This window comes from Cavia porcellus, unplaced genomic scaffold (genome assembly GCF_034190915.1).
Source record: "Cavia porcellus strain 051 isolate PalLab524CR breed Dunkin Hartley unplaced genomic scaffold, mCavPor4.1 scaffold_17, whole genome shotgun sequence".
Taxonomy (NCBI): Eukaryota; Metazoa; Chordata; class Mammalia; order Rodentia; family Caviidae; genus Cavia; species Cavia porcellus.
In genome coordinates, this window is record NW_026947500.1 from 19,280,130 (window position 1) to 19,307,705 (window position 27,576).

Here is a 27,576-nt window from a genome sequence, read left to right on the forward strand (position 1 = left end):
TGTGATCTTGTAGAAGTGAGTCCATAAGAGGTAACAGCACCAAAGAACTGGGGAGGGTCCCCTAGATGCTCAGGGAATTACTCTCCTGAGGATGTCAGAGGCAGCTTTATCAGACAGCATTTCTGAAGATATGTTACAAATGCAAACTTTGACAGAAAATTCTTTGATTTTTAAAAGTGTCATACACTTCTAAAACAGCCGCAGGGTGAATGCTGCCCCTAGTTTGTGACCTATAGTAAGTTAATTATAAACCAAAGTGCCCACTAAGTATAAAGCGAACTCAAGTAAGACTCATAAAATTTGACCCATCTATTCCTCCACAGAACTTTTTGTATCTACTGAATGCAAAACCTTATGCTGTGTGTATTTATCACTTAAGATTCAATGGTTTCAAACATTCTTTGAGTGGTATTTTTGTGGCACATTTCCCTGCAGCCTACACCCTACAGGGAGGCCCCCACAGCCGCACCCTACATGATTTTTCTCCACAGCACTCACACTAACTGTTGGATGCACACATGGAGGCTGGCCTTCCCTGTAGTTTACTACTATGCACGACTGTTACACAATCCATTGCAATTCCTTTAGAAGGTACATACCAGCTGATGAACAACAGAAAACACAGACTGCTGGCAGGCATTACCTGTGTCCATAGCCCACCTCTCCTTACCCACAACTCCTGGAACCCCGCCTTACCTATTTTACTTTTAATTTATATGGGATGGTTTCTAAGTTCCTTCCCTGTTTTGATTTGTATCTGGACTTCTGACCTCAGCTGTTGACACAGAGAGCTATACAGAGCCGTAAAAATCATATGTGACCTTGGCATTATTAACTTTTTATTTTCAGTATGGCTAGAACACACAGGGCCAAGAGAAAAAGAAAGAGTTTGCACTGAAAGTCCATTGATGGTAATCAATGCTTCTATTCATAAAGTATCAGTACAGAGAATATTACTTTATCGGTTTTGTAATTTATCTTGTTTGCAACATACTATACAGCTTACTCGTGGCTTCTAAAGATACTGTTAGAACTAGTTCTTCAATATTTAGATCAAAATCCAATAAAGAAAAAAAAATCAAGCATGTACCATAAAAAAGACACATACAACCCACAAAGGAACCAAAGACGGGAGACCTTGTCTTCAGGATACTTAGGCAATGGGAGGCCCACTGCTGAGTTTTGAATGAAAACCTGAAAGAGAATAGCAAGGAAAGTGTATCCACCACGCAGCAATAAGATGGGGAAGGGCTGAGTCCAAGGCCATCCTCTCCCACTCTTATCTGCAGAACCGAGGGAACACGCCCCAGGTGGCACCTCCGCCAGCACCACACTGCAGGGCCTTTCTTTCCCCAAGATTCTGACCAAAGAGCAAAGACTAATTTAAACATCGCAATGAGGAGGAAGAGAAAGAAGTTCTAACATGCCTTTAAAGAAATAGGAATTGCCTGCTGTCCCCCTAGGCTAAGGGGATTGAGCTCTGGTAGGTGATCTGCACTTGGGGGAGCAGAGAAGTAAAAACACACCCCCCTGACAGAAGCCTAACCTACCAACAGCTGTCCGGAGGAACTACGCACTGGCAAAAGTTGATTTCTCAAGAGAAGGTGAAATCTTATAATTTCTAAATATAGCAATTTTCTCCCTAATAAAAATGCATACATATGACCCCCCAAAATAGATATAAAATGTTGACAGGAGTTCTTCAAAAGTTAATCATATACTGGTACTCAAGTGCTTTGAAACTTGTTGAATTTGGTACCTGACAAATTTTGGTACAAAAATTTTGTCTCAGTACTCATCGTTTCTCTGGAATTCGACATTCAAGAGAGAACACGTAGGTATCAGTGGCCTTGTGACTCACTAACCGCCCCAGGCAAGATAATCTATTTGGCATTCACCATTTTTGGTAGTTGCTGCACTAAATGCCAAAGTAACATTACATAAGCAATTTGTGGTACATTTCTATAGCAAAATTTTGTATGGCACGATAAATGAACTACTTGCTAACCGCAATAGCAAGGGCAGCTCTTGAAAACATAATGCGGGGTGAAAAAAGTAAGACACAAGAGAGAGGTGACAGTATGATTCCATTTATATAAAGTTCAGGGAACAACCTGTGGTGCTGAAGTCCCTAAGGAGGATAAGTAAGGATTGGGGAAATGCTGGGGTTTTCTGGAGCATGGATGAGTCTGTGAGAATTCATGAATTTGTAACATTACAATATCTTTATAATATGCACTCGAGAAAAGGTTAAAAAGCAAAATATTGTGTAGGACAAACCGAATTTTACCCGAGTTCCCTGTAAATGACAATCCTGTGATTGCAGATGCTGGATGCTGTGGGAGGGACACAACCCAGTCCATACCTTCATTCTGCTCCCAATTTATCAAGTTAACAGATACACTGCAGTTAAAATGTAAGAGAATAAGTGAGAACACAGCATTCTGACCCAGCTAGGTCAGCAGCCACCCCCTCGGGCGCTGGAGGCTGAAGCAGCACCTGAGCCGGAAGGAGGGCCAGCAGTACAGGAGCGCAGAGGTGACTGCTATGATCAGACTCGTGGCCCAGGGACCAGTGTTTTATTTATGTGGGGGGAAGATGAGCACACAGGCTAGCTGCTGCACATATGAGACACAAGTGTTCTCTCTGTGGGTGTAGCTGATTCACTTTCTACAATCTGGGACTCTTAAGAGTAGGCACAACAGAGGATCAGATTCTTTATAAAAGGACAGTTCTGCTAATCCATAAAAATGCTTTCTGAAAATAGGCTGGCTCTAAATCCACGCAATCATCAGGTGATCTACAGGGGTCACCCACACCCCTGGGTCTTTGTCCCTAGCATACCACAAATATCCCCTCTTAAACGACTAGGTCCTAGTGGATGTGGGAATCGGGCAGTCTCCTGCAGTGAGAGGAAAATGAGGCACAGAAAATGATGCTCTTCTCAGACAACGCATTTTCACTACTCTTCGGTCCCCTCAACAGCCACAAAGGCACAGCCAAGCCTCTCACACTGGGAAAGTGACACTGGTTCTAGAAGTAGTCACCTGGCTGCATAAGTCTTTCAATATCACACCACATGCTGTGCCAGGCAGCAGCTTTCAGGCTCTGATCTGCAGTTCCCTGAAACACCATGGCAGGGTTGAGAGCTTTTGAAAAACAAGTCTTGAGACAGATGCTTAATGTAATAACTTTGGTCATTAGGAGGCAACAAAAACACAGTTCCTCTCTCAGGTATGTTAGAGTTTGGGCTTAAACTTCTGTACTGTTGGGATTCTGTACCAAGAGTGATAAATACCTTATGACTTCATTCAGGGTGACTTCTGAAATGGTAATTTTTAAGTGTTTGTTCACTTGTAAATAATTCACTTGTAATTTGTAAATTTCATAAGGTATTTTTTTTCAAATCAGGTACTTCTTGAGGAACTTTTACTACAATTTTAATGGCCAGTTGCATGCATTATTAAACTCTTCTTTTTCCTTCCAAATCTTCCAGTAGACGTCTAGAGTTTAGCTAGAAGTTTTGGCTCCGGTACAAACAGTGATGGAAAACATATGAGCAGTAACAAGTTTTAATCTCGCTCCTCAGTACTAACATGGACTAATCTGTGGAAGCAGTTTATTCCAGTGGCACCCAGGGTGCAGCCACACAAGGGGCTGTGTTACAGGGTGTTTTTTCTTATAAATGAGGCACCTTTTCCTCGTTGCTTCTTAAACACTGTCTGAGAACATTTACCTTATAGATAAATAGTACAGGGTGGATAAATTCTACTTGCAAGAGAACTACTCCCTTCTGACAAGGTATGTTTTCACGTCTGTCTTACATGTGCCAGGGTAGAATGCTTTTATAGTGAACTCTAAGGAGACACTAATGTGATCAGTAAATGTTTGTAAATAATATGGTAAAGCTGAAAGCTTTTCTCTATAGTTTCTAAAAAATCAATATTTGCAACATTAGTTTGCAGCTAAAATTACTCTAGTTTTGTGCCTTGTACTTAATAAATTTTAAACATAATTATGTGCTTTTTAAAAAGCTAAATGAAAATTTGTTATGTTTTACTAGAAATGCTAACATGGTTGATTTTTAAAATCATTTGATAGACATGTTCTTTCAGGAAAACAACATTTAAAAACTACTGATAATGAAATCTAGAATATTACAGATATAGTAAATGAAACAATAAATATTTATTTAAAAGCCTAAAACTATGATATTTTCTAATATATTTTAAAAATATTTGTATTATCAAAATGTCATTTTTATTTACAAATATGAATGTATTTTTTCTTGGTAAACTGATTTAGGCAATGAAATGTTAATAGTTAAAATAGAAATCTACATAATTCCAGGAAAAAATTTAACCATTTCCATATTTCATGCGAAAGGTTACAGACTTCTTTTAGTAAAATCCAGTGAGAATTTAACACATAGAAGTATTTCCTCCATCCTCTTCCAAAGCAAAATTTTTATTAAATCTTTAATAAAATATTAAGCAATGTATTCAGGAGCCTGTTCCCTGGAGCACAGCATACTTCATGCTCATCTGTTCAGAGGTGTGGCAGGCGGAAGACAGCCCTGTGCTGCTGGGACTGAGTCACAGAGAACCTGAGGGGTTTCATCACTCTAAAAATAAAGTAGTCTTACCTCCCATTATTTGGAAGGCAGGCAGGCAGGCAGGCAGGCAGGCAGGCGGGAGGGAGGAGAGGGAGAGAGAGAGAGAGAACACACAAAAGCATTCTGATGTTTTTAGTTTGTTTTGGGCATTAAGCAATATAGCGTGGGAGTGGGAAGAAAGGAATTATATGGTCTTTTGTATCTTCTAGCCATTATATTAAAATTGACTATTGTGATACCTGATTCAAGATTTGAGACAAAAGTGATTAACTTTATAAGCACAAGTGTTAAAGCATTGCAGGAAATCTAATGTTGGAGAACCTGGAGCTTTTTGTTTTTTAAATACCAGCTAGGCAGTAGACAGATTTTTTTAAATGGTGGCGGGGAGAAGGGGGACGGACCTAAAACCAAATCTAATATACAAGGAAAAGTAGACCAAAATTCTTTAATCAGAATGTTATTCACACTTCTAAGGTAAAATTAATTATTTCTCAAAATGTTGTTTCAAAAGGATCAGTGAACAAATGGTGCTGTAAATCAGCTTCCAAGTGCGCGCTTGGACTTCTGCTGCTTCACAAGGGCGTGCCCTTGTCATGCCTGCATGTAGTCTGCAAGCTTCCCGTGACATGTTCTGTCACATTTGCACACTGAATCCTGCAAGTGGTACCTGCATTTCAGGCAGAAGGAAAAGCTGCCGTGTGGACCTTTAAATCAGGATTTTAAAAGCACGCAGACTTATTTACCTAATATAGTCTGACAGGAAATACCATCTCACTTAGACAGATTTTCCATTCCAAGTTTGTGAGCTAGTGAAGTGGTAAAAGAGAAGCTTATACACTTAGCTGCATCAAGTCCTGTTAGGAACATTTAGGAAAACCCGGCTGTCTCCTCCAGAGAAAGTCTGTTTACCATCCAGAAGAACCAGGAGCTGAGGATCAGACAGAGAGGCTGTGAGCACAGGGGAAGCGCCACCAGCAAGGAGCGAGAAAGCGCTTCAGCTCTGCGGCTCCAGGGGTTTCTGGGAGCCGAAGCCTCAGCTTCTTCCTCTATAAAGAGAGTGCCCTGGGAGGAATGTCTCAGGGGCCTCTCTGCGCTTTCATGGGCCATGATTTATTAGGAATAGCAGCAGCCCTGGAATAATATTCCAAATAGTCTTCTGAGTCAGAGAAACTTCATTCCCAAATCCAGAGCATCCTGTGAGTAGAAAACACTGGCAAAACTGTTCTAAATCAGGGAAATATTGAGTCTTCCTGAGAACAAGACATAAATATTTTTTGAAGTTTTAAAAATAGCACAGTCAGAATACTGCCAAAACTAATAAAATTGAGTTGGAACCATATTAAAAAGTTAAATTTTAAAATAAAGCAAAAAGGCCTATCATGTAAAATAGCAAACAGTTAATAATCCATTCAGTCTCTATTCTTGCTGCATAGTAAGAAAAAGCACTGCTATATAATGTTCCCTTCCAGACATTCTAGCCTTTATCCCTTTGTAAACAATTGCGCAGTAGCACAGGAAGAGGGGTGGGGCTCACACTGGGGTTCACCCCGCTGGTGGCAGAGACTCAGCCCTGTCAGACAAAATGCGAATGGTCAAGTCCTCAAGGAACCAAGGCTGGCCTCACTCTTCAGTCTCAAAACGAAGACTCTGCTAGCAGCCATAGCTGGGCAGCAGTGCACAACAGCACTGGAGGTGGTATGTTCCCCACGAGTGCTTTCACTAGAGCTATTCAAGACCGGTGGGCCAAAGTGTTCTGGAACCTTCGCCACCAGCAAGGGCTTTCAACTAACTGGCAGGCCCAGCTGGCACAGGGAGGGGGCCCATCTACCCCACACTCATCAGCAACTGCAGGGCTGCCCCATCCTAAAGCTAGCAGGCAGAAGACTTGGTTTCCTATTTTCATCTTACTTCAGCTTTGAACAAAGGCAGGGAGGCTTTCATGAAATCTGTCGGCCAAAGAAAAAGACAGAGAAGTGGAGGAATCCTGCCATATGTTCTGGGGACCCGTGGTGGTGGGAAGACGTGGAGAAGAAGCACTGTTCTGCTTGTATGCTCTCATCATCCTCTCTGCTCCTCAGCCCGAGGCTCCCGCCTGCACAGGGCGAGCTGTTCCTGAGCCGTGAAGCGACATGGCTAAACAAATCTTGTGGCCTCAGCATGTGCTGTGCACAGCAGCAAAGTCAGCCCTCACTCCGGCTGCCAGGCTGCAAGGAAAACCAACATGTATTTCTGGCACCCACGCTGGAACACTAACACATTCCCTTTGTTACTCATGATTTTTTTAGGTTCCACAGTCTTTTCTTAGCACTGTATTGCAGATACAGTATGTGTTAGCTTTTTCTGTTCTACCCCTCAAAGCTAAAGCCCATACAGCTCAAAGTTTCTATGAGAAAACGCTTAACCAACCACTTGAAAAAGAAATCATTAAAATCTTCACTTCCTATAGGCCAAAACATGGGGTTAGTCCTCAAGAAATTGTAGATTCCAAAACAGTTTCCTGTGCAGATGTCTTTGTTTGACATTTAGGGCAAATAGACGAGAATAGCTTACATTAGAAACTTTTAGTTTTACCATTTGTGGTATCAACTAAACATTAAAGAAGGGGTAGGAAAAGGCTGAAGTACCTATGTAGGACCAACGTAAGGAAAGATTTGTTGGCAGACTGATACTTAAAATATTTTAAAGCAACATAATTTTAAAAGCTAGGCACAAAAAGGAAAAAAAAAAGCTCTACTTGTAATTTGACCATTGCTCGACCTGGGTACTATATACTCTGCATTTTTCATATGCATGTATGATTTTACAGATGTTTTTTGATTCTGGTGGTCTGAAACAATGAGTGAGGGTTACAAGGAGAAAAGAGACACATGGTAAAGAAAGTCACTTTCAAATCTCTGGAGACCCACGTGTAATGTCAAAAATCACCTCACTTGTAGAGCCAATGTATACAGCTGACATTGTCTTTTACCATTCCATTTACTAATTTGGGCTTTTTATTCTTAGTTTCCTATCCGTATACCTGATATTCAAATGTTAACATTAATAACCCATAGTAATCTGGGAGCAGCTGATTAGGAGTTGTGGCTATGTTTTGCGTATGGAGGCGCAAGGATGGGGAAGGAGATGTGCTCCGTCTACCATTCAGCACCCTGACACCACGCCTGGCCACGGTGGGTGCTTAGGAAGTGCTCCTTCACTCACTCCAGCAACCTCGAACTAAGCCAGACAGGACTTCAAATGACCCTAACCTTAAGTGCCTCATAGCCAAGGCCATGTATTAACTGCTCACTGGAAGAATGAACTAAAATTTGTAAACAATGAAGAATAAACTGGAATCAAGAATAAGATGTGATTCAGCTGAGGACCAAGAACTGAGTTTCTAGGGAAAGAGTATTTTGGTGATTGAACAAAAGCTGGGTACTAAACACTGAAGAGCCAGACCCCAGGGAGTCTCTGAGGTCAAAAAGCACAGGTAGGCAGGCAGCTGAGAGGCTGAGACAAGAGCACAGGGTCACTGAAAGTGAAGTCCAGGTGACCCTCACCATGACCCACACCAGAATTTCCAGAATGACCAGCAGGGAGGCCCCCAGTGGCTACAGGAAGGCAGCCACCACAGCAGGTTAATTTCCACCACCAGGAATTGTTCTCAGCAGGATCTCTCACCTGCAGGAACAAAGCTTACCACACACCCATTCCATGCCAGGCCCTTCCCAGCCAAAATCTGGTACACAGGTGCCCCTTTTTACACAGACGTATGAAGGTCAGCAATTTATAGTCTGTTTTAAAAAGAAAAAATGATAGTATATGCCTGCGAGCTACTAGATTTCTGGACTAGAGAACTGAGCCCTTCCATGGGGGTGACTCATCAGGTAGAGCCGAACAGAGAGCCAGAACACAGGAGAAGTAGCTCTGGTTCCGTTTCTGCTTGGTTGGTGACCCTAGGAGAAGTCATCAAGACCGTTGCACCCCATTTCCTCTTATGAGGGAAGAGTGCAGAATAAGTTCTAAGTTAATACCTCCAAAGGAGGCACAGGTGGGAGACCTTTTAAAATACTATTCAGGATAAGATCTCTAAACTAGAAAAAGTTTTTGTCATTTTCATATATATCCTGTAATCCCTTTCCTATGACAGAGATATCAGACATATTTCGCCAGCTATCTAGTGTCAAATGGTCACCATTCAGAATTTTAGAGCATATAAAAAAATTACATAAAGTAATTAGTAGGTTAATAACTAAAAGGTAGGATTTTTTAAAACTGTTCTGGTGATTGAAACAGACATGTCACATATAAATTTGTATGTCAATTCATCCATCTGTTTACTTCTTATTCTTAAATCAAGGAAAAACCATGCCCATGGGGAGATGTTCAAGCAGGTTTCTGGCAAACAGTAACCAGCAGGACAACTCAAGGGTCAGGGCGGTAGGCTTGCCTGACACTGGCCCAACCCTGATGGATCAGAAGGCTCGCTCAGTCATTGGTGGCATGCGAGCAATGCAGTCCTAATGCCCTGTCAGGGGGACTGCGACGGGGACACGGGAGGAATCCTCTGCTGTGGTCATGTGCAGGTGCCCTCCTGCCAGGACTTGTTCTCAACAACAGGCAGCTCTAGGATATGACAGTTTGGATTCCATAGTATTTTTAATTTCTGAAAATTCTTGAGAAAGTACAGGTTTCACAGGTGCTAACTAAGAAACTATGCTATGCAAATATACCTGTAGGAATACCTGTCATCAGATGGCAATGAATCTGTACCCTGAAAGTTTTCATTAGTACATTCCAGTTTTGCTGAATCTTTAAACGAACCAACATGTAAAAACAAGCCAGTCTCCATCACAAGCACACAATCAGACAGAAGCTGTGAAAAAATGAACAAAAAAGAGTCTGGACATGAGACAGTTTGGCCCAGACATCAGATGGTAGGACCAATTAGAAGGAAAAGATCCCAATGACATTGTGGAAAAAGTGAGCAACAATAACAGTGAGGCTGGAGAAGGCAGAGAGAGCTAAGCTAGGAAAAATGTGCACATCACCTCGGAGTGCCAAGAGTGTTCCTTTCAAAGGGACATCGGCATCAAGGCAATGAAAAGACTCAGGGAAAAGTTGAGTCTGATAATCTGTTTCTGCTTTTAGAAAAAGTTTTCTGATTGTAAAATTATGACTCATTGTAAAAATTAAAGAAAAAACACACCAGTCATCTGTAGATTCCACACTAAAGTTTATCGTTAATCGAACGTATTTGTGTACTTTTTGCATATTTCTAAGAGGGATTGATATTTTTACACACAATTTTATTGCACAAAAATAATATTGTCTGTTTTTAAGCATATTTGCAAATAGACTTTTGGGTTCCAAAGTATTTCATGGGACAAATACATCCTATTTTATCTTATAATTCTGTTTTAATTACTGGACTTATGTGTCATTTTTTCTATTATAAATAATTGTCTGATGAACAACTTTGTGCGCTAAGAATTATTTCCTGAGACTAGATTCCAAAAATTAGAATCAGTGAATGACAAAGATAGGTTTAAAACTCTTAAAGCATACTATACTGCTGAACTGCTTTAAAAAAAAAATATGGAACTTTCCTCCTATACTATTCACGAATGGCTAAGATGCTATTACACTGTACTCTTGCCAGCGTCGAGATGTAAGCTGCAGAAACTGTCTGTGTAAACTCTGACTTAACACCCAGTGTCTGTTTAGTCCTAGACCAGCCTTCTACACAGACAGCATGAAAGAGTTCGTGCTCTTGCTGCTCTTGGCTGCGTGCTCCGCCAAACCCTTCCTCAGCCCTTCCCACGTGACGCTGAAGAATTTAATGCTGAAGGATATGGAAGACACAGATGACGACGACGACGACGATGACGAGGACGACAACTCTCTTTTTCCAACAAAAGAGCCAATAAGCCCATTTTTCCCATTTGATCTGTTCCCGACATGTCCGTTTGGATGCCAGTGTTACTCACGGGTTGTGCACTGCTCTGATCTAGGTAAGCGCATAAATCAACTTTGCTTTTACCCCCAAATTGCTATTCTGACTAAATAAAGATAGGAAAAGTCATGAAGAAATTTAAAAATCTTCTCAATGATTATAAAAATTTTTTTTCCTTTAGAAGTTTATGTGGGAGCTGGGTGTCATGGTGCACGCCTATAGTCGCAGCTACCCGAGGCTGAGGCAGGAGGATAGCAGTTCAAGGTCTGTCTGAAATGGAGCTGCCTTACTACAAGAAAAATAAGCAGGCAGAGGTAGAATGCATACCTGAGGCCTTGAACTGCATTCCCAGCACTGCGACATATATACATGAATATTTAAGTGGAGACCACATTAAACTGCAAAGCATTCACATTTATTTCAAAAACTCAGAACAGAGGAAAACTGGAGCTTTTACAGAAAAGACATTTTTTTGCTTTCCAAAATTAAATTGAAGTGCTTCATTTTCATGATCTTCACCGCATTACATCTTAGTGTGTCAGCAGGTCAGACTTTTCAGTAAAATTCTACGGTAAGAAAATAAAGTGCCTGCCCAGAACAATGAAATCTGTTATACGGAATTGTGATATCTTTTTGGACATTTAAAAGCTAATGTAAACTGGGCATGGTGGCACATACCTGTAATTCCAGCTCTTGGGAGAGTAAGGCAGGAGGATTGCAGGAGGACCACTGTTGAGTTCAAGGTCAGCCTGGACTACATAGTGAGCTCAAGGCCAGAACCCAACCTCAAAAAAAAAAAGGAATGTGCTATTTGTTTTGAAGAGGCTGAACTATCAGGTGTCTTTAAATTTATAACTCTGCTTAGTAGCTTATTTTTTAACTATCTCTGATGAAGAGCACACTCAGCCCTGCTTATAGAGATGCAAGGAATGGGATTACACACCAAGAAGTGGGTTTTGCTGTGTCCAACAAAGGAGACACTGAGACTTGCCCTCCTCTGCAGGCCGGGGCCTGGCCCTGGCTGCCCATCCGGCTGATGGCCCATCAGCACTGCCCTGAGTCTACCTGAGAGGGTGGCACAAACACCATATGGGCTGCATGACATGGGCATGACAGGGTCTGGATGCTCGTCACTCCTCCCCAAGAAACAAAACCCTCTGCAGAGCTCGCTGCACAGAGGCGGAGCTGGGGCAAATCCTTCCCACCATGCAGAATCTTTCTTAAAAAAACCTCCATCTTCCCACAGGACTTACCTTTTCTAAAACCTAAATAATCTCTTTTATATACAAAGACGGCAAAATTAACCTATTGTGATAAAACTGACTCTACCTTTTAACTCAAGTTACTCCTTACTTCTTTTTCTTTTTTTGTTTTTTTCAAGTACTGGGGATTCAACTCACGACCCATGCTTGCCAGGCGGGTGCTTACACCACTGAGCTAAGTCCCCAGCACCTACTGTCCACTTCTTATCGATGATTCAACTTTTGAAAATCATTGCTAATTTTAAAGTATAGAAGGAAAAAATACTTAGGATAATACAGTAAAACTCAAAAGATTCAGCTTGTTAATGTAGGGACATTAAACGTACGATTATTTGTGGGGATTAAAGACAGTTCTACCAAAAGTGTGTAAATAGAGCTGGGCTGCAGGCTCAGCGAGGGAGCACTTTCCTAGCGTGTGCAAGATTCTGGATTCTTTGGTCAGCACTGAAGGAAAAAGAAGATGGCAAGTGTCTGCAGCTCCGTTGGAGATGCATCAAAGGGAGGAACTGAGAGGTGGACAGCAAGTCTGATACAGTAAGATGGTACAAAGTAAGTATGGAGAATACAGGTTTTCACTGTAAAATTCTTACAGCTTCCTAAACATTTTCATAATGAATGCTGGCAAAAAAACAAGAAGACCTCATGCTCATCGGGCATAACTGTTGCATGGAAAGTCCACCAATAAGCAGGAGGTGAGCATATGAATAAGCAGGAAGAGGGCCCAATGACCGCAGACTGGCTATCCATGGAGAGCATAACAAGGAAGGAAGAAGCACATTGCAGACAGCTCCTGACACAGCAGACACTTCCAGCTCGTCTGTTTCTATCCACGAGGGGGAGATACTGCAGGTCTTTTAGCCATGTAACTGATGTCTGAGTATTTACACAAAAAGAAATACGCAGTCATATCTCATTCTGAGATGACAGAAGACAGCTGTTTTCCATACTTGTACAGAGAGATGGGGACTAACAGGGACCTCCAGTACAGGGTAGGAAACCATGATCACCCCTGAATGTTGTGGCTGCTAAAAGTAAAGATGTTCTTTACGTTCGGATGCTAATAAAGAGAAACACAGGAATAAATACTTGTAAATCCAAATATTAGGATGAGTTGGGCACTGATCACTTCCAGGGATGGCACGAAGTTTTTGATAACGGACAAGAGAGTAATTTACCTGTTTTCTAAGTACAGTGTCTACATTTTGAGTCTTCTTAAAAACCATCAAGATTCTTATGCTTCCATTTCTCACTACCACAACCTGAAAAGCTGGGGCCAGGTCCCAGACAGACACCTTGCAAAAATGAGTTCCCTGAAAGGTCCTGAGGCTTTTCTGAAAACAGTGGTTGTGTCGTCTGCCACAACTACTAAGTTCTCTGTAACCTAATGAAAACCACGGATTTTAAAATATGTCTCTCTACAATATTAGTAATCAGTACAATGCTAGCTTGTAGCTGTGGATCTCCATCATACTAGGAATTGAGGCTTCTGTGGAATTCTCCAGTATCTGTAATATGTTTCTTTATTTCTCAGGTTTGACCTCAGTCCCAAGCAACATTCCACCTGATACGCGAATGATTGACCTTCAAAATAACAAAATTAAGGAAATCAAAGAAAACGACTTTAAAGGACTCACTTCACTTTATGTGAGAATCTATACTTTTATTTTCAAATGTTTGAGTGAAAAATCTATCATTGCTGAAAAGATTATATTGTTTTAGTGTCAACAAGTCTACTTTTCTATAGGTGAAATATGACATAAAATCCTTGCATTCATTGAGGTTTTAGTTGGTTAAAAATTACAGAATTTATCCAATTAATAATTTAATTCATTTGATATTTATTGAATAACAGCCAGGTTAAAGACATGAGGCTGAGAGTTTAATGGTGCTTAATGGGTTTATAATCAGGTAACAACAGTCACTGTACAGTAAAATAAACAAGAAAATATTTATAGCAGTCATTAGCACAGAGCAGTAATGATGAACCTTTTAAAGATCAAGTGCCCAAACTGTAACCCAAAATCCACTTATTTATGTGACAACACTGCAATAACACCTGCATACTGAGGTTTTAGTTAGAAAAACTCCTACATTAAACCTTTTATCTTAAAAACAAAAAATGTGCCATATGTTTGCCACTAGTATTCTAGTGGCATAGTACATACATATACTTAAAGCAACTAGAAGAGCATACATTTATTTTATAAGAGATACTTCACTTAACTATTAAGACAATCAGCAGTAACATAATAGATTCTACCAAGGGTTCATTGAGCTTACCCCACTAACTTCAGATCACAGAAAGTTTTGGAGAACTGTGAGACTTTATTCTACCATTACAGGTCAAAAATAAAAAAACATATGTGTGCATGCACATAGATATATGCACAATTTTAAGAGAAAAGTTAGAAACATAGCTTATGACTGCTCTTACTCCTTCTTCAAACCACATCCAGTGTAAACAATCACAAGATCAAGAGCTAATGTCATATTCCGTACCAGAGCCATAAAAAGGTTTTAAATTAATCTGTTATATTATAATTTCACTGTAGTTTAGAAGTATTACAGGGACTAGACACACATGCATTCTGTTACTGAGAGAAATGAGAACCTAAAAGGTATCAGAAGTATGCTTAGGCTTCTTTAATACTCCTTCAGTCAAGTTTTGTGTGGCACCATATTTCAGGGTGAATATTATGAGTCAGGTACACCTGGGCTCTCAAATCCTGGCTCTACCCAGTGTTTAACAATGGGAAAGTGGTCTCACTTCCCTCAGCTTCAAGGGGGGTATAGTGATAGCACAGATCTCAGAGAGGTTACAAGATTAAATGAGCGTATGCATGAAAGGTGCTCACCAATGGCAGGGACCTCCAGAGTATCAGTGAGTAGACGGACCCAATGCACGAATGGAAAGTGCTTTTTTTGAGGTGAGTCTCCTGGTATGGCCCAAGCTGGCCTCAAACTCCTGTGCTCCAATGATCCTCCTAGCTTGGCTTCCTGAGTGGCTTGGGCAATTGGCATATGCCACTGTGCCGGGGGGTACAGCACTTTAATTAAAGTACACGCTTCCCACTTGAATGTAGATATCTTGCATAATCACAAGACATTTATTTAATGTCACTTACGATACCCATCTTAAAAGAGAATCACAACGTTTCAGACATTCTATCAATCTGTTAGTGTCAGCAGCTTACTCTGCACTGCGGCTCTCATGTAAAGGATGATTCGTTTAGAGAATGAGTGACATCTGAGAACACCTCAGGCCTCTGAGTTCCCTTTTTCCCGCTACAGAGACACATTCATCAGGACCTGCTGTCCATGTATGCACACTACACTTTTTTTCTGTCCCTGCACAGAGCCACAGTTTTTAAAGGATGAATCTAGGGCTCTGTGATAGCCGACTCCTCATATAAAAGCCAACACAGAAAACACTGCCCTGCAGTTTCTCTGCCAGGGCGGCATCTGACTGCACTACATGAAAACCTCTGCTCTGGCTTTATCACACATCCTTCCTTCTGTGCATCTTTAGCACTCCCAACAGCGTGTTTTGGCCAGAAAAACAAAACACGAAAAAACAATGACCAAAGCTCCGTGTACCACGTCCGGATCTCACTGAAGCAGGGCACGTGAGACCATCACCTGCAGGATGATGGCAGGGCGGTCATCTTCTTCACTGCGTCCATATGTGCATCACGCAAAGGAGAACAGTAATTTCTGCTAATGTCATGTGACAGAGGCAAAATGCGCAAACATCTTTCTGTCCTACCAAGTCATCACCCCCTCCTTATTGCTCAGTGTCCTTGAGTAAAAGGGGAACACACTGTCAGCTGACATCACTCGGAAAGCAGCCTGTTTAGACAGTGGGCAGCAAGATGTTGTTTCCCCGTTTTCACTAGGCCTTAAGTTTCTCAGGTGAAAGAAACCTTTCACAGCAGCAGTTCGTCTGGAAGGAAAGTCAGGAAAGAGAGCGAAATGCCAATGTGCTAATTCACATTTACTCGCAGCCAGAGTGTGTGGATTTTTGCTACAGAAAAACAACTGTGAGAAATAGTAATACAGCGTATTCAGTCAGTTTGGAAGGAAAGACTGCTGTAGAACGAACTGTGGACAAAGTGAGTAAGAGAAATGAATCCTGCCTGGCTCCTTAGAAAATTCAAATCCAAGTCTGCTCCTTAAAAACTCATGTAGATTATTAGAGGGACAAAAAGCTCCTAAAGTTGCTAAGTACCTTGCCATCACCCTTGGTATATACTGAAAATCACTTTGTATAAGTTGACGATTAGAAAAGGCATGAGCTATGTTATTTTGCAATAAAAATGGTTATGGGAGTGGCTGAGACCCAAACTGCCCAGGACTTTCCCAGCTTGGGTCTGGAAATTCCCATTTCCCAGCATCTTATAGTCCCAAGAGACCAGGATGAATGGTCACCCGGCAGCCGTGAGCTCCAAAACATATCTCAAAGGAGCTGGTCCCTGGTAAAAGCCCTTCATTCTCTGGTGAGATATTCTCTGAGAGCACTGCCCTACAGCAGAAAGAAACAGCCACAGAACGGAGTAGGGGTGGGCTGTCAGGATCCACTTGTCACCTCCCCAGTGCCTGAAAGTATGCTAGAACACGGAGGGGACTCAGTACGTAGTTCTCCTAACAGGCCTGTATTCTGGGAGAAATGATAAACGGTAGGCAGTACACGGGAGAGAAGTGAGACTTTCAAAGCAGATAAAATCTGCCAAGCAGAAGCGGCGAAGAAGCCGCCTCTGCCTCCTGCCCCTCCTACCGTAAGGACCGGACACAGCACAGGCCCAGATGAAAATTAACTCAAGTAGGGAAGCAACCTGACATTTATGCTGTTTGATCAGCTTTGCAGGCCTGGTGGGGCTGGGTGGTCTGGGCAACTAGTTAGAGGATAACTATGTAATACAGTAAGGATCGTGGATTCCTACTGTCCTATTACTGTTCTGTTTTGTTTCATTTTACTATTCCGTTCTACTCCTTTTAAAATTAAAAAAAAAACAAAGTAGATAAAATCCTATTTAGTATGCACTACTCATAATAGTTATATGTTGTCATATAATAAATAGGTTTTAAAGAAAGATTAAAGGTAAACAAATCATTGGCCACTTCCATGTCGAGTTAAGTAGAAATTGGAATCTCAGCCTTGTGAATGCACCACCGACTCAAAGATAAAAAAGATGAGTCTGTATTAAACCCAAAGCACAATACCAATCATCAAAGCTCTGCACCGCTCCAACTGCACAGTACATTTAAAATATGTAAAGTAATACTGATTGTTTTAAAGTTTAGGATGAGTTGGGAAATTTTTATATGGTCAAGTATGCAAACGATGTAAGTCACTATTGATTTCCACGGTTAATAATTGTGGAATGTCGGTAAATCAAATCCACTTCCTAATGTTATGTAACTGCTGTGTTTCATCCAGGCTCTGATTCTGAACAACAACAAGTTAACAAAAATTCATCCCAAAACCTTTCAAACTACAAAGAAACTTCGAAGGCTCTATTTATCCCACAATCAACTAACTGAAATCCCACTCAATCTTCCCAAAGCATTAGCAGAACTTAGAATCCACGATAACAAAGTTAAGAAAATACAGAAGGATACGTTCAAAGGAATGAATGCTTTGCACGTATTGGGTAAGTTTTCTAATGAATGGGACATCTTGAAATCATAGTCAACATGCAAATGTAGAAGACTTTACTATCATTGTTAACTTCTAAGGATAATTTCCAAAACTAATGTTTGAATCTTTGCTTCAAGCCCTTACAGAAAATATGTTCTTTAATACTGTGAATACTGCGTCTTTTTCTTGAGAAGTCTCCTTTGAAATACTGAGTAAGGTTTTTATTTTTGGAACTGGATCCTAATTAATAAAATCTATATTATTGTTATTTAGGATAGTATTTTTGATGTATGTATACTTAAATATAATGTATGAATTAATGCAGATAGTATAAGGAATGTAAACTCAATTTTTGGTTAACTTTTTTTTTTTAAGATCAATGATCTAAGCCAGGCATATTGGTATACACCTGCAACCGCAGGGTTCAGGAGGCTGAAGCGGGAAGATTGCTATAAGTCTGAGCCCAGCCTGGGGTACACAGTGAGTTCAAGGCCAGCCTGAATTATAGAATGAGACCCTACATCAAAAAACCAAAACCAAAGATCACTGAGCTAGGCAATTTTTTGTTGTATATTTTAACACATTCCTATCAGCTTGAACCATCAGTGGTACACGCATGACTGTCCTATCAGGAGGCATGGCATGGGACAATCCCATTTCGGGGTACAAGCCATCTGTTGGGACAGTCATGCATGGATGATCCCGCTGTGAATGTGTTAAACCCCACTGACATTTTAGTCTTACTACTTACCACGTAACCATGCCATCTCCTCACACTATCCATCTGAATGTCCTAACCAAGATTCTTGTATATTTATTCACCTAATTCAATCTATTACCCGGCATTGGACTAAACAGCTTCCAACTAGCGTTTTCCCAACATAATCTGCTAATCATGTAATTTCTAGGTGACATAGAAAAATGAGTGTGAACCACGAAACTCACACTGCCTGGAAACAGTCTTAGGATGTGCCTTACACTGAGTTTCCTTTTTGTATAGACTATGTGATAATCAAGTCATTTTCTCCACAGAAATGAGTGCAAATCCTCTTGAAAATAGTGGAATAGAGCAAGGGGCATTTGAGGGGGTGACAGTGTTCCACATGAGAATTGCTGAAGCCAAACTAACCTCCATTCCTAAAGGTTTGTATTTACTTTAAGACAGAGTTATTTTTAAATTATGTCTTTCACTGTCCTTTAAGAGAAATGGTGTAAGTTGTACAGTGTATGATGCCAGAACCACACTACAATTATAAATCTTCATTTATGTATCTCAACAGTAAAGTATGAAAGCATTTTCTCACATACATGTAGAGAACTGTATGTAGTCATTTTTTTATCTTATGGAAAAAAGTAAAACAAAATTTCATAACAAAAGAACAGGAAAATAATATAGTTAACGCATTGTGTATTATCTTTAAAGTATTCAGAGTACAACATACAGGCATAAAAAATTCTCTAAACAACATTAGCACAAACTTTTCAAAGAACTAAGAGAAACTGGTAGAATATCTTGTATTTTTCCTTTTCTCTTCATTCCTTTTCCTTTTCTCCCATCCTAGTTCCTTTATCCTTTTGAACAATTTCTTCCCATTTCAAAATATCTATGGCACCTTTTGGACCTTATTTAGTCTCTCAGTTTCTCACACCAGGAAGACAAATACAATATTTACAGTGTGAGTCTGATTTATTTCACCTATGAATATGGTCTCAAATTGCACCCATTTACCTATAAAAGTCTCAAGTTTATCCTTCTTTTATGTAGTGATTTTCTGATAGCATTAAACTAACTTTAATTGACACTAAAACACTGAGAATGTTTAAGAATAGATAGTAAGCAGCAATAGACTCTATTCTCTTTCTCTCCTGACACATCTGTTATTCTGTGAGGCACACCTGTCATTCCATGAGGCACAACAGAGGGGGATAACTCTGTAGACAGAAAAAGCTCAGACAGCCAGATGGGGCTGCCCCTGGTCACCAGCTGTGCTGTACCGCTGAGTGCAGCCAGTCAGGCCAGATGGGGGCAGCCAGGAGTGGATGTGCCACCGGGTACTGAGCCAGCTTCTTACCAGGGGTGCTGTCAAGATCAGTCTGACAACACAGAGGAAGATGTGAGGACTGTCTGGCCCGTCCATAATAGCTTCTTAAGACATCATCCCTACCACGAGGAGCTCTGAGCTCTCTTTTGAGCTTCTTAACCTTGTTAAGATGACCGGGTTTCTGAACCGTTCCTTCTACGATTCCTGTCTGGTGACTGGCTCTATCACACATAAGATGGCTCACTTGAACTCATGCTCAAAGTCTCACTTTCTTTGTCCCCACAGATCATAGTGTGTCTGCCTGTCTGTGTCTTCTCGGCTTTGATGTTACTTGGTTCAAAAATAACGCATATGATCAACATTTTCACTTCCAAAAAGCTGCCTTTCAAAAATGTGCAACCATAAAAGTGGTGGTTTTGTAGTAATCACTACCATTCACCTCATTCAGAGATTAACAAAACAAAGTTGCACAGGAATTTAAGACGAAGCAAAGGTATTATGTCACAATCTCTCACTTAGTTTCAACTAGGTGAAAGATTATGGAAAGTAAGATGGGAAGATCATTTTTCTAACCTGAAAAACACATTAATACATTTATACATCTACAGAAAGTTTATTTAGAACAGTGATAAAAGTCTACCTCTATTCAATAGGATAAGTATTTAAAATCCCCGTCCTAAAAGGCAGCTGCAGTGGAATAAAGGGAGACAAAGACATGGAGAGGTAGGAGCCGCTGGGTGGCAGACGCACAGCCATCCTTCACGTGCAGACTGGAGCTCTCCTTACAGTCACACTAAGGGGCTGTCCTCAACCGTGAAAACACTTTATTAGAATTTCTCCTTAAATGTCAAAAAATATCTTAGCTTTAACATTTCATGAAGCTCCTAAATTTTTTCCAAAGCCTAAGGAACACTAAGTCTTTAGAAATTTAAATTAGAATAAAATCTTTCAAATTCAATTAACGACCATTTCAATATCTGGCATTCAGGGGCCAGCTTTGTTGTTGCTGTTTTTATAGCTACAATGTGATGCCTGCCTGTCCCAATGCTACTAATGGATGAAGGGACAGACTGCCCTGGGGTCCTCATTAGGAAGAGTTCACAGGAGTGAAATATCCTCCTTCTTCATTTCGGAAACTCCAGTGCATAATCACAGTGTGTGTGCGTGCACGCGTGTGTGTGGTAGCAGCAGGAGGCACCCATCTGGAAACACAGAGTGAAAACGTGTCTCTGTTAACAGCACGCTGATATCTGTTGATAGTCACTGAGCCTCTCCAGGATCAGCCTCTGCTCTTTACTTCAGGCACTCACCTTCCATAGGTCCCTGGGGACACAAAGCTCCTCAAATTCTTCCTCTCTTCTCTGAATTCCTACGTTAGAATAGGCTGCTATACTGCACCATTGATTTTCCTAGTAATTTTTGCATGAATGATGATCTCATTGAGAATATAAGGAATTTGAGGATGCGAGCTTTTGTCTTACATATTGGAGAGATTATTATAGTTATTCCATAAATATAATTCTACTCAATAAGAATTTTTAAAAATAGAAACTTCGGGATACAGCTCAGTGGCATAAGCACCTGCCTGGCAAGTGCAAGGTCCTGAGTCTGTAGAAACTTCTGAGTTTAAAGGAATTATTTTCTTGTTCTTGAGTTTATTTATTTTAAAATTCAAAGTATATACTGGAATTAAAATTCAGCCCTGATGATCACTGACATTCATAAGGATATTTCAATTATCTTCATTAGTCATTAGCCCTAACCCAGGAAGGAAATTTCACAGCAAAAACCAAACCGCTGGCTGATAATACATTGTATATAGGACTAACTAAATGAAGTTTGATTGAGTCTTCTGGTCTCTTTCACTGTAGCTTCCAAACATTCGGAAAGGCTGAGGTCACAATGTCAGAGAGAAGAGAAAGGTACATATTCACTGGGCGCCTGCCAGGTGCTGGGGCACTGCAGAATCACTTCATAATTTATTAAACAAATAAAAGTCCTACTACTAATTCAAAGAACAAATACTGCTATGGATTCACTATCTCAGATAGAGTAAAATTCTTTACTTATAATGATAACAAAAATATCTTCACTGGTCATCCCTGGGCAATGTGCAAAAGAATCAAGATTTTTAATGAAAATTGTATTAGCAAGTAACTAAATAATTATGAAGGGAAATCGTTTAGAGATGAATTTCAGCAAGCCCAGAATTACAAAAAGAAAAACAAAATTCATATAGTCATCCGAACCATGCACAGTGGCCCATACCTATACACAGATTGAGACAGAAGACCGCTTTTACCTGGGAGTTTGTATAGCCAGCCCGGGCAACAGAAAGAGACCTCACAAACAAAGTGACAAACCAACCACCTGACCAGTAAGTCACCACTTCCCGATTACTGATGAACACTGAATCAAGACAGCATCCATGATGAATGCCAAAACCGTCAAGTGAAAGGTGCTCTACTTCCATCTGCCTGGCTTTGGATCTGAGGCTCAGGACATAGAAATAAGAGTTAGGATTCAGATAAATAATATCATTTAGACATTGCGAGTCAAATCCACAAAATGAATGTTTAAATCAATACCTGAAAGAAGTCGATAAGAAGCAGTACGTTATAGAAAATAAAACATTTTAAAAGAGATAAACATCAAAGTACTCTAAACTTTATTGGATCACAACTTGAACAAATTAACTATAAAATGATATATATGCTATAACTAGTGGAGATAAGTATTAGATGATATCAAAGAATCATTACTAATTGTGTTAAGACATTAATATTGACAAGGTGATTGGTATTTAAAAAAAAAGTGACCTTATCTATTAAAGTTAGACACCCGGTTAAACAGGTGAAATTCTATTTGTGTATGGCATTTGAATTTAAACACACTAGCAAAAAAAGACATAAATATGTCCATAAATAAATGGGATAGATGAAGTAAAAGCAGAAAAAAAGCAGCTAGGTTAAGGCTGGATGACAGCCTGGTGGTTTACAATAATATCTTCTATTTTATACATACTTGAAACTTTTGGTAGAAAAAGATTTTTAAAGGTAGACAAATAACTATTTAAACCCATAACCTAAAACTCGACAATAAACAGCCATGAGGTAAGACCTTACTTGATCTAACAACATCTTTCTTTTCTTGTTAGACCTACCATCAACCTTACTGGAACTCCATTTAGATTTTAATAAAATTTCCCTTGTGGAACTTGAGGATCTTAAGCGATACAAAGAACTACAAAGGTAAAAGTTGCCAGAGTCTTACTTTATTTTTAGTATATGTTTGTAGTATGTAACAATCACATTCACTGTGGGGAGTTGGTATATGCACATAAGAGACCAGAATCTTAATTTAGAAGTATAGCACATAGGATTAAAACATTACTGAAGCTTCTCAGAGAATGTGAGTAACAGCCCCAGTGGAGATCATTGCTGTTGCTACTAGAGAGTGTGAAGGAAAAATGAGAAAGTAGCACTATTACTACTGTTTATGCTAATGGGAGAGGCCAAAAGAAAGCACATTTTACACATTCTTCTCTTTGGTGCATTTAGGACAGATAATATTTGAAGTATCTATGTGTGTGCGAGGAGGGGGGCTATGTAGTGAAATAGGTTATGAAAGCCAAGAAGGCAAATTACAGAGGTGTATGCCTGCAATCCCAGTTACTGAGGGGGCTGAGCCATGGGAACTGTGAGTTCAAGGCTGTCCTGGGCAGTGAGGCCCTGTCTCTCAAAAGTATAAATAAATAAAATTAAAAAAATAAAAATAAAAAAACCAGGAACCAATTTTCTGTGACTATACATGGAAACAAGATAGTAAACAAGTTATATTCTAAATAGGGTTGTGGTATTTTCAGTTAACTTGATCAAACCCTACCATCTGCATAAGAACTGACACATTTTATTATCATTTGTAGGCTGGGCCTAGGAAACAACAGAATCGCAGACATTGAAAATGGAAGTTTTGCTAACATACCTCGTGTGAGAGAAATACATTTGGAAAATAACAAACTTAAAAAAATTCCTTCAGGATTGCAGGAGTTGAAGTACCTCCAGGTAAAATATTGTACTTGCATCTGGTAGATACAAACACTTTTATAAAACACATTTAGAATTTTGCAAACAAAGACCAAGCAAGCCTCAAGGGTAATTCAGACATCACGACTCCCCAGGTTGCAACGAGGCGTTTTACCAGACAGGACAGCATCAGGACCCAAAACCTCCCCGACCCAGCAGCTTAGGTTTCAACATCCACTTTCTCCTTCTGAAGCTGCTGAGGTGCTCATGGCACAGACGCCAACATCGCTGATTCAGGTTTCCACAGTTTCTAAGGCAGGGCCACATGTGCTTGGGTTCTGGACACATTTCACAGTATAGGGCAAGAGAGTCAGGATCCAGGTATGTTCACTATCAATATGGTGCTAGGTTGGAAGTAGGTATGCTTTTTAAAACGTTTATTAAGTAACTAAAATTCACTATTTGGAGCATCGAAAGCTGGCACTGGGCTGGAGATATAATTCATTAGTATAGGGTGTATCTTGAATGTGGAAGGCCCTGGGTTCCATCACCAGCACCACAAAAAGAAAAAAAGAAATTTACATTTTGTCACTTGCTGTTCTTCCTTATTAGAAACTTGTTCCTTTCTTATGTTACAATTCTTTTTTTTTTTTTTTTTTGTCTTTTTCCTTTTTATCGGTACCAGGGATCGAACTCACGACTGCCTGCTTACAAGGCAGGCACTTATGCCGCGGAGCTAAATCCCCAGCCCCTATGTTACAATTTTTAACTTGCTGGCAGGGTTACAGAATATCAAAACAGTATTTTGCACATAATTCTAGGTTTTTCACAGTCTTTTGATTCTCATTTAGGGGCCTCAGATTAAGGAGCCCTGTATCATACTATTTCATCTTAATCTATTTTTCTCATGGGATTCCCTTGCTTAAACCTTATCTCCCGATTAAATAAAACGGGGCCGAGTACTGTGTTAATCACCTTCCTGCTGCTGGACCAAAACACCTGACACACAGGACTTCAATGACACAAAGTTTACTTTGACCCAGTCTCAGAAGTTTTTGGCCAGGGGCGGACCAAGCGGCTCCAATGAAGAAACATCATGGCAGAAAGTGTAGCAGGGAGAGCTGCTCACCTCATAGCCTCCAGGAAGGAGAGAGGGCGGAGAGCAAGGGGTGGGACCAGAACGTAGCCTTCCAGGGTACATTCTTAGGGGGACCTACTTTCTCCAGCCCCTAGACACACATTATTCTGCAAACTCAATCAGCGCTCTGCTTCTCTGATGTCCTTCTCATTTACCTTTAAACCGGATTTACTCACCAGACACCCGGCCATCAAAGCGTGTGCTCTGTGCAGATGTGGGTAACCCAGCGGTCTCTGGTGGTTCTAAACACAGCAGAGGACCTCTGTCGGATGTGATCACAGCCTGAGCTACCCTGTCTCAAGCTCAGGTGCCAGCTTATCATCTCGTACAATCCTGTACTCTTGTTGGCATCTTTTTTAGTGAAGAGAAGCACAGAGATGTGCACACATCCTCCTGAGCCTCCGATTCCGTGACTATCCACCAAATAAACCACATACTCACCGTGTTTTCACTCACGGTGATCTCAGAGCAGTGAAAAGCATACCTTGTCGTGTTCCTGAGCATAAGGGAACCATGTAAGGGATCTGTTACAAAACCCCATGACTCATAGAGCACACAGGAAAGGTGACCACGACATAAAAACATTTTAGCAATGCCCAGACCTTTCGTGGTGAGGATCGGATCACCTTCTGCAAGAAATGAAGGCAGAATTTTGACGGAAGGTCAAAACCAACTCTGCCAGCAAAAGGTTACTTTTACTTCCTAGAAATCTCACTGTTATTCCAGAAGGCCAAAAAGGAATTGAATGGTTGATCACGGAAACAGAAGTTTCGCATTCTTTGAGTAATAATTTAAAAGATTTTCATAGCCTTTAAAATTGACATTTTTCATTAGTGCAAAGGATTCAAATATGTTATGCTACAAATATACACTGAAGATGTAGACAGAGATTTTCTGTAAAACCACACACACAAAAAGCAGTTCTACGCTTGTCTTCTTTTCCACAAAAAAGTGCCAGCTATTGTTTCTTCATCTTAATATAGTAGGGGCTAGGGATTTAGCTCAGCGGTATAAGCGCCTACCTTACAAGCACGCAGTTGTGAGTTTGATCCCTGGTACCCATGGGGGGAAAAACATATCTTAACATTTTAATATATAGTGAATTAAGTTCACAGAGCACTGAATTTCATTCCTCTGTTCATTTCTAATATGTTTAATTTTAACTTTGAACCTGGCGTGGTTGGTGCATGCCTGTAATCCTAGCACTTGGGAGGCTGACGCAGGAGAATCCTTGCAAGTTCAAAACCAGCCTAGGCTACAAAGTGAGCTCAAGGTCAGCCTGAACTGCATAGTGAGACCCTGTCTCAAAAAGACAAGCAAAACAAAAGAAAGCAAAAACCAGTTCTAACAGAATCACTCATGCCCACCTGAAGTACGGGTGAGGCAGATGGGGCGGGTGTGGAAGAGCTGTGTGGCAAGCTGACCGGGCAGCATGCAGGGTCTTGACTCGTTTCTGTGCTATACAACCCCATTTCTAGAGCACTTTCTTATACAATACAGGAGCCTGAATAGTTATAAGTTACTTAATACATATAAACAAGCATATTTAAGTGAAAATGCAGATGAGTAATGCCACAAACAAACAATGAATATAAACGGAATATCTTCCTTTTACATTGACTGGGTATTTTAAACCTATTCTTTTCTTCCTACAACAGATAATCTTTCTTCATTCTAACTCAATTGCCAAAGTGGGAATAAATGACTTCTGTCCAACAATACCAAAGATGAAGAAATCTCTCTACAGTGCAATAAGTTTATTTAACAACCCAGTGAAGTACTGGGAAATACAACCTGCAACGTTCCGTTGTGTTTTGAGCAGAATGAGTGTTCAAGTTGGGAACTTCAGAAAGTAACAATGATGTCAGCTCAACATAAAATTCAAAAATTCTTTCATTTGGAATACTTGAATGCATTGGTAATGGTAGGAACACATCCCATACGGTAAATGACAAAAAATTTCAGCAGAATTTTGCCATCTATTGATACATAAGGATTAAGAGAAATAAGTATCTATTGTAGTTTTCTTCTGCATAAAATGATTGTGCAAACATCTCTTGCTTTACCATTTCTTTCTCAGTAAAAATTCCGTATTTAACCCTTTATCTAGTGCATCTTAAAAACAACTGTACTGTAAATGGAATTACCAACTTAGAACATGTGTGCTTTTTAATTGCTAGAAAAATAAAATTGACAAGGACAGCTATATGAAGAGAATATTATACTATTCCTATTCTTTAATAACTTTAGTACTGTAATATTTCTAATCATGGTGAAGTTATGATTTAAGATAATCATAATGAAATTCTCATGTGTTATAGCCTGTCTTTCATGTTTAAAACTATCTTAAATAAAACTTAAAGTATTAAACCAACTCTACAGACACTATTAATAAGAGTTGGTTTTGAAGCTAAAGCAGTTTTCTTTATACAATTATTACCTGATTCTAAAACCTTTGTAAAAATTTGTAGTGAGTGTTTATATAAAATGTAACTCACATTTTTATTATCAGTTATCATAAGCCTTTAATAGCATGTCAGTTATTAGGTTATAGAACAATGTCACCTCAACTCCAAGGAGTATTTTCAGGGTGTCCCCTTGGAAGATCTAGCTCAGAAGGGTCTACATGCTATGAATTCTGTACTGATTTGTCTTTTCAAATATACACAGACTGGAGAACAAGAAACATATCTGAACTGGTACAACCTCAAATAAAACAGACAAAAGCTGAAAATTCTGTACAAAAGTCATAAGTAGTCTCATTTGTATTTTTTATTGGCATTCTAACTTAGAAAATAAGGAAAACATCATTAAAAATATGTTTGAAATAAAAGAACTGTGTTTTGGTTTGATTCTTTTCTTCCAGCCCAGGAACATAAACTACTTGTCAGAAAACTCTAGTTTATACATATTTATTA

At 40.0% G+C, this 27,576-nt stretch overlaps 2 protein-coding genes across 4 annotated transcripts in view; one reads left to right on the top strand and one right to left on the bottom strand.

Annotated features, from left to right (window-relative positions):
- Positions 1-27,576, bottom strand: part of Cenpp (centromere protein P) — a 216,905-nt gene that overhangs the window by 106,928 nt on the left and 82,401 nt on the right. The gene's annotated exons all lie outside the window — the stretch shown is intronic.
- Aspn (asporin) lies at positions 3,212-27,494 on the top strand. 2 transcript variants are annotated; one of them, XM_063227340.1, is made up of 8 exons: positions 3,212-3,234; positions 10,325-10,611; positions 13,347-13,459; positions 17,253-17,466; positions 18,486-18,596; positions 22,653-22,746; positions 23,421-23,559; positions 26,317-27,494. In XM_063227340.1, exons 2-8 carry the CDS (start codon positions 10,353-10,355, stop codon positions 26,512-26,514), a joined length of 1,128 nt encoding a protein of 375 aa, XP_063083410.1. In that variant the 5' UTR covers positions 3,212-3,234; positions 10,325-10,352; the 3' UTR covers positions 26,515-27,494. The 2 variants fall into 2 exon arrangements, with proteins under 2 accessions (XP_063083410.1, XP_003468293.1); XM_003468245.5 differs by lacking the exon at positions 3,212-3,234 and adding an exon at positions 3,570-3,801.

What these genes read in the sequence shown, in the direction of transcription:
- Aspn (XM_063227340.1), top strand. Translation starts at nt 10,353, where the DNA reads ATGAAAGAGTTCGTGCTCTTGCTGCTCTTGGCTGCGTGCTCCGCCAAA. An exon ending in ACTAACCTCCATTCCTAAAG is followed by an intron (nt 18,597 to 22,652) that starts GTTTGTATTTAC and finishes TTTTCTTGTTAG; the next exon opens with ACCTACCATCAACCTTACTG. An exon ending in AGGAGTTGAAGTACCTCCAG is followed by an intron (nt 23,560 to 26,316) that starts GTAAAATATTGT and finishes TTCCTACAACAG; the next exon opens with ATAATCTTTCTTCATTCTAA.